At 39.3% G+C, this 14,578-nt stretch overlaps 1 protein-coding gene across 4 annotated transcripts in view; it reads left to right on the top strand.

The window, feature by feature from the left end:
• The window catches only part of PDLIM3 (PDZ and LIM domain 3), a 30,649-nt gene extending 20,689 nt beyond the window's left edge, over nt 1–9,960 (top strand). For 3 of the 4 annotated variants that reach the window (XM_040965921.1, XM_040965923.1, XM_040965922.1), the window contains 3 exons: nt 5,775–5,905; nt 8,055–8,166; nt 9,044–9,960. In XM_040965921.1, coding sequence (XP_040821855.1) covers nt 5,775–5,905; nt 8,055–8,166; nt 9,044–9,233 — 433 coding nt within the window. In that variant the 3' untranslated portion in view covers nt 9,234–9,960. Of the gene's footprint in view, nt 1–3,993; nt 4,258–5,774; nt 5,906–8,054; nt 8,167–9,043 lie in introns of all 4 variants that reach the window. The other variant, XM_040965920.1, reaches the window with a different exon arrangement.
• The last annotated feature ends 4,618 nt before the right edge of the window (nt 9,961–14,578 follow it).

Below are 14,578 nucleotides of genomic sequence, written 5' to 3'. Positions count from 1 at the left end.
CCACATGGCATTGGTTAAACCAGTCAGCTCACAGAAAGGAGGTTTTTTCATTGGCTTGATCCTAACCGGTTAGCAACATTGAATGAATTACACCAGGTGTCCAAAACCAATGGCCAATAGGTGGGTTCAGTCCTCTTATTTTTAGAAAACAGAATTTAAATGCCTTTAGATGGGACAATGACTTAACAGCTGTTTAGAATACCTGTCACTCCTAGTAAGATATCTAGCCTATTTTCATATATTTCTGAGCTCCCTCGGCCCCTAAGTATGCCTGGGCCATACTTGCTGTGCAGTTATCACTTGACACATAATGTACAACATATGATTTCCATGTGCAAGCATTTCAACAAGCTAGAGGCAGGACCAGATTATGTCTACACAAACCAGACAGTGTTTGTAATAATGGACAGTGTTCAGAAGGAGCACCGGAATAGGAGAGAGGCGATGATGCTAAGAAGACATGACTGCCAAATACAAGTTCACCCACTACAATGTAAACTCAGAGTCTACAGGATCCATTCCACCAAGTTCCATATTATATCCCCAGGCACTAGAGCTCAGGCTAGGACAGGATAAATGCTCAACAAAGGTTCAGTTGGTAGAACAAAATCCTAAGGATATTGATTAATACTTCCTCAGCAAGTTGCAGGAAGAACCAGGAACTATTCTCTCTGCCTCCTCCTTTAACCCTGAACAGTCCTTCTTTTCTTTGTTTAGTCCCTTGTCTCTATTTGATTTCACTTCGAATTTTTTCCTGTTTTTCCATTTTCGGTAGCATAACCCCACAATCCCACCTGTCCCACTCCCAACAACATAGCTCTAGATTAACAATTAAAATTCTATTTAACTATTTAAGTACAAATATATAAAACTGCCTGAAGAAGCATAGTGGAAGCAATATACATTCAACCTTTTTATGTTTATTTTAAATTTAATTAAAAGCAAGAGGGGGTCAGAGAAAGGAAGAGAGATCTTCTATAAATTGCTTTTCCCCCATCAGTGGCCACAACAACCAGGACTGGGCCAGGTGTGGATTAGGAGACAGGAAGTCCATCTAGGTCTCTTCCCTGTAGGTGATAGAGGCTCAAATGGTAAAAATGCTAAAAATTAAAAACTACTTATAATTTTGCCATTCAAAGATACCTTTAAAATAGATTATTTGGTAAAGAGGAAAGGATAGCAAATGAGAGAATTTGCTTAAAAATCCAATGCTAGTACACAAATCTGGAACTATTAAAAAAAAATTCTACCACTGTCCCTTCTTCCTGTACCTCTCACTATTTGCTCTAGCTTCTCAATTTCTCCCAATTTTTTATTAAAGAGTGATTATGAGTGGCTACATACCAAGCTATTATACTGTAAATGAATAACTTCTTTGATCAGAAGTAAATTGGACATGATACATTTTAGTATACTCCCCAGGATTTTATTCTTACCTATGTTTTTTTTTTTAAATTATTTCATCATAGTTGAAGCCTTTAAAAAGATCAGGAGGGTTTTTAAATGTACATATGTAAATTTTAAAACCCTTTAACTAAAAATATGTGTATACAGAGTGTTTTAATATCTAAATGATAAAATACAACCCTGAGAGTGGCTTTGGGCAGGCTGCTCCCTGGAGCATGTCCCCAGGAAGTCTGTACACATTCCAAGGAAATTAGTTCCTTGTCAAATGACCCAAATAAGTGTGAAGTGCATCACCAACCTCATGAATGGTCTTTGCCAACTCATTAAGTCAGCCTCATAAAACCTCATTAGTGCCTGCACTTTCAGGTCATAGGAATAGACCAGGATACCTTGGAATGGTATCCACAGTGATTGCAGACCAAGAAAGCCATTTTATTTTAAAGCATAAGTTCAAGACGTCTTTAAAAATTATTCCAGAAAATTGTACATGATCATTCTACAGGCTTAGAAGATTTCTTTCCCATCTGTTTTATAGATATGGTCCTCTAGATAAATAATCAAGAAACTAGGAAATAGAAGACAAAATCCTTGCCTTGTAAGTCCCAGGTTTTCAAAACTGTGAATATCTCAACTATATCACATTTATTTCAAAGTGTTGGTTCACCTCGTGGCCACGGGGACCCAAAGGTATCAGTGCAATTACAAATGCTTTTTTCACTCTTTTGATCCCAAATCTTCCAGGATTTAAGTCAGTGTTTGTCTGAACTACAGTGTTAAAAGTTTCATTATATATAGGTCAAAGTAATATGTAATCAGGGTACAGATTGAGGATTTATTTTTTTTAAGATATCCCACCTGGAATTCTTTTTTTTTTTTTTCTAGTGTTCATTTATTTGAAAGATAATTACAGAGAAAGAAGACACGGAGAGATTTTCCATCTGATGATTCATTACTCAAATGTGTACAATAGCCAAGGCTTGGCAGGCCAACACCAGGAGTCAGCCCACATGGGCACAAGGACCCAAACACTTGAGTCATCTCCCTCTGTCTTCCCAGGCACATTATCAGGGAGCTGGATTGGAAGTGGAGCAGCTGATACACAACAGTACCCATATGTGAAATACTGACATCAAAAGTGGTGGTTTAACCAGCAATGCCATGATGCCAGTTCCACATGTGGAATTTTAAATAGGAAATAAAGGATCAAATTCCTATTCCCTGGGTTGGCAGTTAAACTGGAGCACAAAGATTTTTAAAAATGCTAATCTTATTAACAACATCAGTTGTCCAAGCTAATCAAGCTATAACATGGATAAAATTTTTTTTAAAAATCCATTGCACAATGATGCTTTTTTTTTTTCCGCTATAAATGGGATTGAAGTTCATATCAACAGCACTGGAAAGCAAATGCAAAACTGGGACCATCCTTGAGACCCTAGAATACTGACTTAGAGATACACACATTGTATAATCTATTCTCTCTCTTGAGTTTATAGCAGCACTAACTGGCAGGCATAATAATGTTTACATTAATGCTAATATTTATTTTTGCTTTTTTAAAATGGCTACGCTTTAAAAGAAAATCACCTAATATATTCTATACTCATAAGATGCATCTCCTGTGCTGCACTTAAAATGCAAATAGAAAAATGACTTTCTAGTTACTGGCATGTCAATGTGACTGCTTCCTGTCTAGTTTCATGTGGAATATAGTCTTCCTAGATATATCTGCGTAATTGGCATTTCTGGTGTTTAGTAAATCCCTGAAACTTGTCTTTAAAATAAATTTAAAAAATATGTGGAAATATAATGCATGCTTTTGAAATGTTGCATGAAAGAAGTATATCTTAGCCTTAGGGTAGAATGCAAGGAATCTGAAACTACTTTATTTGTCCTGTAATCATTAATTTTGAGGTGACAGCATTTATTGGCTATTTCTAGATCCTGTGTTAAACCATTGAACAGTTTAATAGGGTGTATTTTTCACCCGATAGAAGAATAAAAATACAAAATATTGAAATACTTACAGCAAAATGTTACAAAATAGTCTTTAAATATCTATGTATCCTATGAGTTATCATTTACCATCTAAATAAAGCTCAACCATCTTACCAAAAATATTTATCTTCATGCTACCTAGTCAGTTACTCTTTGTGAAAGATTATTCATTAATGTTTTCATCTTAAATATCGTAATTCAGGAATGTACAATGATGTCCACTATGTGGAATGCCCCTATGTCATTTTCTATAGTGTTGTCAATGGTAAAATTAATTTGCCTATTTCTTAAAGCAAGTTTCATCTTTCCAATTTATTTCAATGTACAAATCCTTGTACATGGACTCCTCAACAGAGCCAAAAAATGCAACGTCACCTATACTTTTCAGTTTTATTAAGCTTCTTTCAATCATGAATTTTTAAAGATCTCCCCTAGCCAGAAGTAAACACTTTGCTTCACTGTGATAGAATTCATCTCTCACTTTTTGTCTTCTATCCCTTGTAACCCTTCTGTCCTTGTTCTCTGTGTTCTTCCATCTGGATTGCTGGTTCTCTGCCTCACCTGTGTGTAACGTGGTCATTAACACAGTGGATGCAGCACGCCCTCCGGTATTGATGGTGGCAGTGGACGTAGCACCCCTTCTTCTGTCAGTACTATTAGTACCATTTGCCCAGGTGACTTGAAAGTTGCTGCTAAGATGGCCCCTAACATTCCTTTGGAAATGGAACTTCCGGGTGTGAAGATTGTCCATGCTCAGTTTAATACACCTATGCAGTTGTACTCAGATGACAATATTATGGAAACCCTGCAAGGGCAGGTTTCCACTGCCCTGGGGGAAGCTCCCCCCATGAGGTAATGCGAGTCTTTTTGAACCATGGGCATATTAACTAAACACATAAACTCAACTTTACAGTGTCTTTTAACAATGTCTAGATGTAGAAAGAAAGTTGCATGAAAAGCTTTACAAAATGCTAAAGGTTTATTATCACTCACATTGCAAATATCTAGGCCTGATGACAAAGTGTCTAAGCTGACCTTAATGTGATATTTAGCAATGAAATGAATTCATGTAAGGACCAAAGACATATATATTCCTTGAAAAATATAATGTTTCTTATTTACAATATCTACTATAATGCTACAAATTTATATAGATTTATAATAGAGTATCCAGCATGTCTACCATTTGAGAGTCAAAAATTAGGAAAAGTATCAGAGGCTTTTTGTAAGAAATGATGCTTCTCTCTTCGTATAACAACTCGTGGGGAGATAATTACTTTTTCATTTACAGTGTTTGCCAGGCATAAAGTTTTATATGTGAATATTTCAAGGTGCTAATGTTGGTATTTAACTTCTACCAGTCTTTAATTTGAATGATCCCTTTTTTATTAATATTTGTTTAAAATAATTTGGCCACCAATCTTTCTTAATTAAGAATTTTAATTATGAAATAAAATCTCATTACTTCTGTCAGTGTTCCATAATCCATTTTTGTATTGTTTGACTGAAGAGAACTTTATAACAGTATCCCAATTATACCTCAGACTGAATGCATTGAACTCATAGTAATGCCTCAAAGTCATTTTGCAAAGAATTTTAGATATGTAAAATGATTTCTTTCTAATGTAATATAAGAAATAAAGGTATGTGTAGACTAAGTTTACTAGATAATGTGATAACATGACACAAAGAAATAAAATAGTACAAAAGTGACAATTTTTGTTGCCTCTCTTAAGTAGATTTGTAGAGCGTAAGTTAAAGTTTTAGCATTATTATAAATTAATTGTAATGTGGCTATTTAAAGATATAGTATAATCAGCATAACAGGTACACATGTATGAAAGTGTGACATGATATGCTGTCAAACACTGATAGGTTAAAGTTCAACTGAAAAATGATACCTCTAAAATTTCCAGGAAGTAACACACCAATTAACCTTAAATTAGTTAAAACTTTAAAACCAAACTTAAACCATGTATTTTCAGTTAAATATCAAAAATGAATCTGGATTTCTTGGCAATTTTATGATCTAACTGGGTGTACTCATGGGCTGTCACACATATATTCTCTTTCATCCGAGGAACATTCACTGTGTGCACCTCTGTAATTACAGACCCAAGTCTTGCACAATTGTCACTTCCTGTTACCTTTTAGTTTCTCTCTAAAGTACTTGGCCACATGGGGAGGTGCTGACTTGATTATTGTTCAGTGACACTCTGAAGGCAACCCATGTGAGTTCCCCTATGTTTGATGATTCAGAAGAGTAAGTGGCTGTGCTGGGGACCTGCTGTAGATAGGGTGATGGGTGTATTGTTGTCTGGCCCTCGCCAAGCTCCTGACCGTGTTTTGCCTGCCATCCTGTGTTTCAGTGAATCCACGGCCTCGGTGCCCCCTCACTCGGATGTGTACCGAATGCTCCATGACAATCAGGATGAACCAACCCGGCCTCGGCAGTCCGGCTCTTTCCGAGTGCTACAGGAGTTAGTGAACGATGGCCCTGGTGAGCAGTCGCCAGCATCACTCACAGAGGCTGCTGGAGGGTAGAGGGAGGAGAGAACAGCCCACTCTGGGAGGGAAAGGCTAAAACCAAGGAGTCTTTGCACAAAGGATTTGGGCAGTGCCATGTTTAGGAAAGGACGTGTCCGAGTAGCCACCAGCTAAAACCAGTCAGGAAAAGACACCAAAGACAAATGACATCCTAGTCCAACTTATAACTCAGGAGGTACACTTTAAATGACATCACAAAATGGCTCAGCCATGCCTCCTCCAACTTACAGTTGCATCATTATCTTAAAAATAAAATAAAATAAAATACACACTATAATGAATGCTTACCATGTTCCATCTTTTGTGCTAAGTCCTATGCGAATGTCATTCACTTCTCACAGTAAGTCATATAGGAGCTATTGGTTACCATACTGAACACATTAGAAATGGAGACTCAGCACATAAGCTCTGTAATGTCACCCAGCCAAAAGGAAACAGACCTCCAACACACTCCTATGTCTTCAAGACTTACACACTTTCTATTATTTTCTACTCCCCAAATATATACCATCTTTAAAACCTGCAAGACATCCCATTGAAATGGCTACTACCAGAAAAAATAATAAAGAATAAAAAAGGGAAAATAACAAGTACTGTTGAGAGTTTTGGAGAAATTACAACTCTTGGGCACTGGTGATGAAAAGGCTAAGTGGTATAACCATTGTGGAAATTGCAGTAGTTCCTTAAAAAGTGAAAATAGAATTAACATATGGACCAGCAGTTCCCCGCCGAGATAAATACACAACAGAACAGAAAGCAAGAACTGATACCAATAATCTTATTGTTCACAATAGCCAAAAGGTAGGGCAAAGCAGAGTATCCACCAACATCCACCATCCACAATAAGTGGATGAAGAAGATGTGGTATATACCTACAGCCTTGAAAAAGGAATTCAGTCTGACACATCCCGTGACATGCATGAATATTAAAAACATGCTAAATGGAGAAAGCGACAGACCAACAAATAATTATGCTTCCATTTACATGTGATATCAAAAACAAGCAGACTCATAGAAACAGAAATATAAGAGAGGTTACCAGCTATTGGAGATGGGAGGAATAAGCAATTAATTGTTTAGTGAGAACAATTTATATTTGGAATAATGAAAAGCTTCTGGAAATTAATATTGATGTTGGATTCACAGCAATGTGCATGTATTTAATTCCACTGAATTGCACACTTACAAATACTTGAGGTAAGTTTTAAGCTATATTGTGTGAGCTTTGTGGCATGGTGGTTAAGATGTCACTTAGAAGGGTCAGCATCATGGTGTATCAAGTGAAGCCACCAGCAGCATCCCATATGGGCAGTGTTGGGAGTTAGCCACTCTACTTTAGATGCAGCTCCCTGATCATGCACCCAGGACAGCAGTGACCAATGGCCCGAGTGCTTGGGCCCCTGCCCTGTGCGTGGAAGAGCTGGATAAAGTTGCTGGCTCTTTACTTTGGCCCTGCCCAGCATTGCATGCTGTGGCCGTCTGGGGAGTCAAACAGAGGATAGGTCTCTCCCTCTACCCCACCCTGTAACTCTGCCTTTCAAGTAAATAGGTTCATCTTTTTTTTAAGCTTTTTTTTATATTGGAAATTCAGATATACAGAGAGGAGAAGAGACAGAGGACTCACTGAGAGTGCCTGGGTTTGAGTGCTGCCTCCTCCTCCTCCTCTTCACTTCCTGCCAGTGCACCCCTGAGAGGTGGCACATGATGTCCCAGGCAGTGGAGCTTTTGCCACCACATACAGATCCAGATTAAATTACTAATCCAGATTAAATTACCAGATTTAAAGAATCAATTTATAGGTGGGAGATAAAGTTTATGTTTGTATTTTAACCCCAATTTTTTTTAGAAAGCATGAACACTTCCTTCTGTTCCTCAGAACATTTTCCAACAGCAACAACAACAACAAATCTTAATAACTTGTGCTTTGCAAGGCCCTGTTTCAGGACAAAGTTTGTGGCTTGAGCTGATCCCGCTCCTTCTGAAATGCCAGTGTGGAAGCAACTGAAGAATGCCTTGAATTAAACGGCACCCTTTAAATAGAAGCCAAGTCCCAACTCCAGCCAGCTGTTCCTTGCCATAAATGGAGACTCTCTGTTTTGCAGATGACCGTCCCGCTGGAACCCGGAGTGTGAGAGCTCCGGTTACCAAAGTCCGCGGTGCTGCTGGCGGTGGACAGAAGATGCCTTTCTGTGACAAGTGTGGAAATGGCATTGTGTAAGTTTTATTTTTAAGCCAGAAATTCACTCTAACTCTTGGTGGAAGTTTTTCAGTTCTTCTGCATTAAGAGTCCATATAGAAGAAGCGGTTATGAAAGACTTAGCCTTCTATTTGAGCTGTAATGTTACAATATTTATTACAGTTTACTGACCCCCAATGGGACATATCATGAGTACTATACATTTTGACTGGTGATTTTTTTTATATACACTCATGAAAAAAATAATTTCTTAAATTTGTATTAAAAATTCATCTTGAAGAATCATGCGTCCACTTTAAAAAGTCTTCGTTTTGATAATGTCCAGTCATTGACTCCTTCCTTTTCTGTATGAAACCAGGGAATCAGGTACAGGGGTCATCAGGCTAATTAAACACATTATCTTTACCCAATTTCCTGCTAACCAATGATGAAATGCACTTTGTAAAAATACAGCCACCTTTCATTTCATGGGACTTGACTGTCACCCCCTACCTGGCACTTCATCCCGGCTCATTACTCCTTTCCTCTATGCTCCGTGGAGGACAGGCTGGGCCTTCAGGATGAAAAGCCATCCCAGGGACTTTGCCCTGTGCACCCAGCTTTGTCCAGGTCACGGGGCTGGACAGGCTTTGTTATGTCTAAATCAGACCTCCCTGCTTTCAAGGAAACCATGAGGCGAGCTCCTGAAGCGCAAACCTCTAAGCTTGTGTCAGCTACTACTGTAAAAATCTGAAAAGGCTGCACACTTCACCATCAGAGAGCAGCAGCCAATGCCACGGTGCTAATGTCATCGGCTGTCACAGATGCGCACGCCTTGAGGCTGGGGCTGTCCTAGGTGGGAGAGAGGCCTCACCTGCCTCACGTGGGGTGTTCTCTCCCTTTGTGTCCCGACAGCGGTGCAGTGGTGAAGGCGCGGGATAAGTACCGGCACCCCGAATGCTTCGTCTGTGCTGACTGCAACCTTAACCTCAAACAAAAAGGCTACTTCTTCGTGGAGGGAGAGCTGTACTGCGAAACTCATGCGAGAGCACGCACCAGGCCGCCCGAGGGCTATGAGGCCGTCACTCTGTACCCCAAAGTTTAAACATATGCAGGCAGGGCACGCACGCACGCCAGGCAGCCACACGCACGAACGCAGGAAGACACGAATGGCCTTGGGCAAAAATCATCCCGAACATCAACTCCAAAACTGAAGCCAAGGCTTTTAGACACGTCTATCTTTCTGTGAATTGGGGGCAGGGAAGGGAGTGAATGCGAGGCAGAATGCCTGCTATAACGCAAAAGCCTATCTTTAGCTATGTTGTACAACTCTTTTTATCTTTCTGGCTAGGAAGAATGACATTTAAAGCAGTAAATTTTTTCGTATGTCATACTCCACAATTTACATTTATACTATGACCATCAACTACATAAACTTACAGGGTTTTAAGGGAGTTTGATCCTCTTTCCTTGGCAAGCTGATTTGAGCAGTTATAGTAATTAACACATAACAATCTTGTATTCTAAGTGAATCTGCAGCTGTCTGATTTAACTAATAAAGTGCATGTCAGGGAGGGCTCCCTGGGTTTCTTCAGTTTTGTTTTCAATTATACCACTGAATGCAAGAAGCAAAATAAATACATTTTAAAGGACCTAATGAATTCATTTCATGAAAAGGTCTTAATCATTTGTTGCCCCATGTCCTAACAACTATTTTAGGAGAAACACCTTTTCTTTACTTTTGTAACTCAGAGTTTCTCATGAACCAAAAATGTCTGCAGATGAGTGTGTAAGTGTGCTAATTAAAGGTCAATCCTTCTTTCCATCTAAAATGACTTCTTTTGCTTTGACATAGTCTCTTTCAATTTAAGCATCTCTTTTGGGTAAATATTCATTCAAACTGAAGACTCACAGTCCACTGAAGCTGTTTCCTCTGTGTTCAGCAGTTTACCACTGAGGGGGAAAAGCCCACCTGAGACCACCTACCCACCAAAGGATGACTCAGAAACCTCCAGGAAGCAGAAAGTGGGGCCGTCATTGTTACCCCATCTTGAGAGTGCTGACCGGCAGGTGGAAGCAGGTGCCCACATCAGAATTTTAGCTCGCTCTATCTCTGCCATGCAGAGGTGCAGCCCCCAGTTTCTCATTGGTTAAGCCACTTGGGAGGTACAGTCTAAACCTGACATGGCACCTGAAGGGTGGGATACTGGGGAGGAGTGCGGTTGGGCAAATTTAGGATAGGAATTACATGGTGATAACAGCAAGGTTTCCAGGACCTGAGGTGTGAAAGTGCTGGGTACCAGGCATCCAGTGGTTACAGATTACAGAATTGCTGAAGTTTACAAAAACAACAAGTGGTACATACTTTGTAAAGCAAGCTCAGCAACTGACCTACTTTGGAGTTCTGGAAACCCTCCATCCTACATGCTACTGTACTGAGCATCAGGACTGCACTGAGGCTGTCTCTTTTGCACATTCCTCACAAGCCACCCCTCACTTCCTCTTCCCTGATGGCATCCCTGACACTTGGCGATATCATCCAGGAAAGGCATGAGCTGTACTTCTCCTGGAGGTCAGCTTGCAGCTGTTGCCAAAATCCATGGTTTCACTAGTGGTCTGTTTTCATGACAGTCAGAGCCAGGAAATGACCTCACTTCCACCATCACCTCCAAAACCCTTAGTCAGCCTTTCCAAAATCTTGGAGCCTTTGTATCTCAAATTTGAACTCTATGTAACATCACCACCAGCAGCAGCAGCTGCTCAGGCAGCCTGCCATGCCAATTTTGCTAGGAGTTAGTCTCTCTTCCAAAGTAGCCCTGTGGCAATGTCCTTGACTTGTATCTCTAACCTATTTTCTTTAATATTTATATGCAATTAAAAAGGCAGATTTCCAGAGAGGAGAGACAGAGACAGTGATCTTCCATCTGCTGGTTCACTACCAAATGATTGCAACTACTGGAGCTGAGCCAATCTGAAGCCAGGAGCTGGGAGCTTCTAGCAGGTCCGCAATGTGGATGCAGAGTCCCAAGGCTTTGGGCTATCCTCGACTGCTTTCCCAAGCCACAAGCAGGGAGCTGGATCAGAAGTGGAGCAGTCTAGGATATGAACTGGGGCCCACATGGGATACTGGCACTTGTAGTTAGAAGACTAGCCTGTTACCATATCAGTCCCTCACCTATTTTCCATGCTCCTTACTGGGGACACACAGAACTTCTGAAATTTTCCCCTTAAAGTGCACACCTTGAAAAACAAGCAATATGGGGAGGTAGGGAGGTAGAGCAGTGGAAACTTCCTCAGGCCTTCTGAGATACTTTTGAGATAATTCTGAAGTTTCAATTTTCAAAAGAATTCAAAATCCATGCATAGTTCTTTCATAATGTGCATTTGCCATGGATCTTTTAAAAGCCCCTCTTCTGTAAGGATTTTTGAAAGGTCTTGGATCAAAATCAATACCTTGTAATTCCATTTTCCAAGAGTTTTTTGAAGTGTCTTCATAGCAATGGAGAAGACTGAAAACCAACCCAATTACTTCCTGCAATCTTTCTGGCACTCAGTAAAAAGATGGGATGACCATAGGGGAGCTGAAGAAGAAACTGATTAAGAAGTGCCTTACCCTCAAGGTCTCCTTTGTCCCCCTGAAACACACATTTGATGACATTGCCTGGCAAGTCTGTCAGGTGTCCCGTGGAAGCAGCAAGAGAGAACATCTCTGAACTTTTAGCACAGTTGACAACAGGAGTGCTGTCCTGAAAAAAAGCAACAAGGAAGAAAGAGCCATCAGTAAAATTGGGACGCTCTAATGTACATTGTCTATTATTAGCCTATATTCTTTTAAATTGCATTTTTATATGTTAAGTGTAGTTGAGCACATAATGAAATATGCAGTGCTTAAGTTCAAGTGTTTTGTAAACCTTTTATACTTTGAAAAATAGAATTCCAATCTAAAATTTAGGGATGATATGGCTTAAATTTAATAACTGACACTGTGTGATCAAGGCTTGGGAATCATGTCCCCAAATTTCATATTTCCTATTTTGAATTTTAAAATATTCTTTCAGAATAAACAGAGGATCATTACAGAATTAGTAAATGAAAATTAATGCTTTCTGGAAACTAAATGCATAAGGTGTAGAATGAAAATAGTAATGTTGAAACGAAAAGGAATTAACGCTTCTTTAAAGAAAACAATATATCTCCCATCCAAGCATTTTGTGCTTGACACCAGGAATTCCACAGGGCCTCATGCCATAAACAGAGAATGACAACGAGTCGAGATAACTCACGTTATCTTGAGATAACGTGCTTAGAAAACAGATTTAGTCACTGGGTTTGGATTTAGACTTTGGAAATCTAATAATAATTGATGAAACTCTGAGGGAGATTTGGCATTTATGAACTTGGAGCTCATAATTAACTAAATTGCTATTTGTTCTGAGTAAACGTAGAATAGAGTTGTTACACCCTCTACGAGAAGGGTGACAGGGCAGACAAGAACAATTCTTGCAATCACACATTTTTGCACCTGTGTAAACAGGGAAGAATAAAGCTTAATGGTCAAAGTGATCCACAGTTTACTCACCTCTGCATAAGACAGAGTTTCTCCAGGGCCCAACCAGAGAACATTCCACAATAAGCAGGACGGAGCACTGGATCTCTTCTGTTAGCAATTCCAGTTGGCAGTTTGTCAAGCTGTCCGTTCAACAGATCTCATTTCAGTCCTCAGAAAAACTGCCTCTTTCCTACCACTACTCTTCATTATCATGTCATTGCAACGTGAAGTTCTTTTTTCACTCTGTGTCCTTATTGTCTTAAGCATAATAATTTTGGAAGAGATAAAAGAGTAAGGACTTTCAGAGAACTCGAGTAAATAAACAGTATCATGATGTTATGTGACTGTTTCAAGATAATGCTCTCAGATGCACACTCATTTTGCAAAACACTCAATAAAAACTTACAGAACACCTGCCAAACAAGCAGCATAAAAGACTGAAAAAAAAAAAGCTTTTGAATATTTTTGTATATTTTAACTGACATTTTAAAAGTACCCGTAAGTAGTGGCTGCTTGGGGCAGCATTGTGGTATAGGGAGAAAAGGCCCTACCTGCACTGCCAGCATCCCCTATGGGTACTGATTCTCAGCCGCTCCATTTGCAGCCCAGCGCCCTGCCAACAGCCTGGGAAAGCAAGCAAAGACTGTCCAAATGTTTGGGCCCCTACCCCCTATGTGGGAGGTCCAGAAGAAGCTTCTAGCTCCAGGCTTTGACTTTGCCCAGCACTGGCTGTGGAGACCATTTGGGAAATGAACCAAAGGACAGAAGATCTCTCTGTGTGTCCCTTTCTCTCTCTCTGATGCTCTGATTTTCAAATAAATAAATATGTCTTTTTTTGAAATGGTGTTGCTTTATCACAATTTCTTTTATATATTTTTTGGGTAATACTATCATTCATTTCAGAAGGTCATAAATTCAGGCATTAACATTAGGTTTTTAACATACCTGAAAGCTTGATCTAAGTATGCCAAGAATGTCTATCAGTACATTTTCTCTTGTACAAATAAGGCACACCTTGTTAAAACAAAAGCACAATTCCATGATCTATTATTTAAAAAAACACTACCCAAAGCCCAACTGCTGCCCTTATCATAGCTATCTTGCATAAGTAGATTTTAAACCAAAATTACATAAAACACCAAATGTTGATTTGGGGTTGATTACTCCATTCATTTATTACTCCATTCATTTATTTCTTCAATCTTTATCTAGTGAATGAGAATATGCAGTTTATTTATTTCTCCTCCAAGAGCAAAATTATGTTGTGAGTTTGAGAAGTTCCTCTCACAACACCAAGTTCCTTTGACACCTCATTTTCTGAAGAATTCAAATTGAAATAGCACAAATGTGTGTCTAACTCATCATACGTGTATGTATGTATCAAGGTGTGCACATATCTGTGGTTCGTTAAAGCCAAGGCTATGTGGTCAATGTCACATGCAGGAGCCTGCACTATGTAGTTATACCATGTGACCAAACCACACACAGGGCTGCCCAACATCACTAAGCATTATGGAGATACAATTCAAAACCACAATGAAAAAAACGCTTCATTCTACAATGACTACAACTGAAAAAAAAATCAAAAGTAATAAAAAGTATTAATGAAAAGTATTTTCAGGAAAGCAGATAAAAATTGAACCTTCTAACATCATGGTAAGACTATAAAATGGTGCAGCTGCTTTGGAAAACATCAGTTCTCACAATCTTAAACATTATGACCTTATATTTTCTCACCTGATATGAGTATATATGAAGTAAATGGAAACACAAAATACATACCATCATGGCTCCCTCCCCGCAGGGTCGACATTAACAGGAAGATGCAGTGGGAGACTGCAGCCTGTGAGATGCAAGTATCTTCACTGAGATCATAACTGCCAGGGCAAACATTCTTTGCT

The sequence above is a fragment of the Ochotona curzoniae genome, unplaced genomic scaffold (assembly GCF_017591425.1).
Source record: "Ochotona curzoniae isolate NIBS_2020 unplaced genomic scaffold, NIBS_Ocur_1.0 scaffold_4505, whole genome shotgun sequence".
NCBI classification, from domain to species: Eukaryota; Metazoa; Chordata; class Mammalia; order Lagomorpha; family Ochotonidae; genus Ochotona; species Ochotona curzoniae.
The sequence above is the reverse complement of the archived record's forward strand: the minus strand, read 5'-3'. Positions and strand labels throughout refer to the sequence as shown.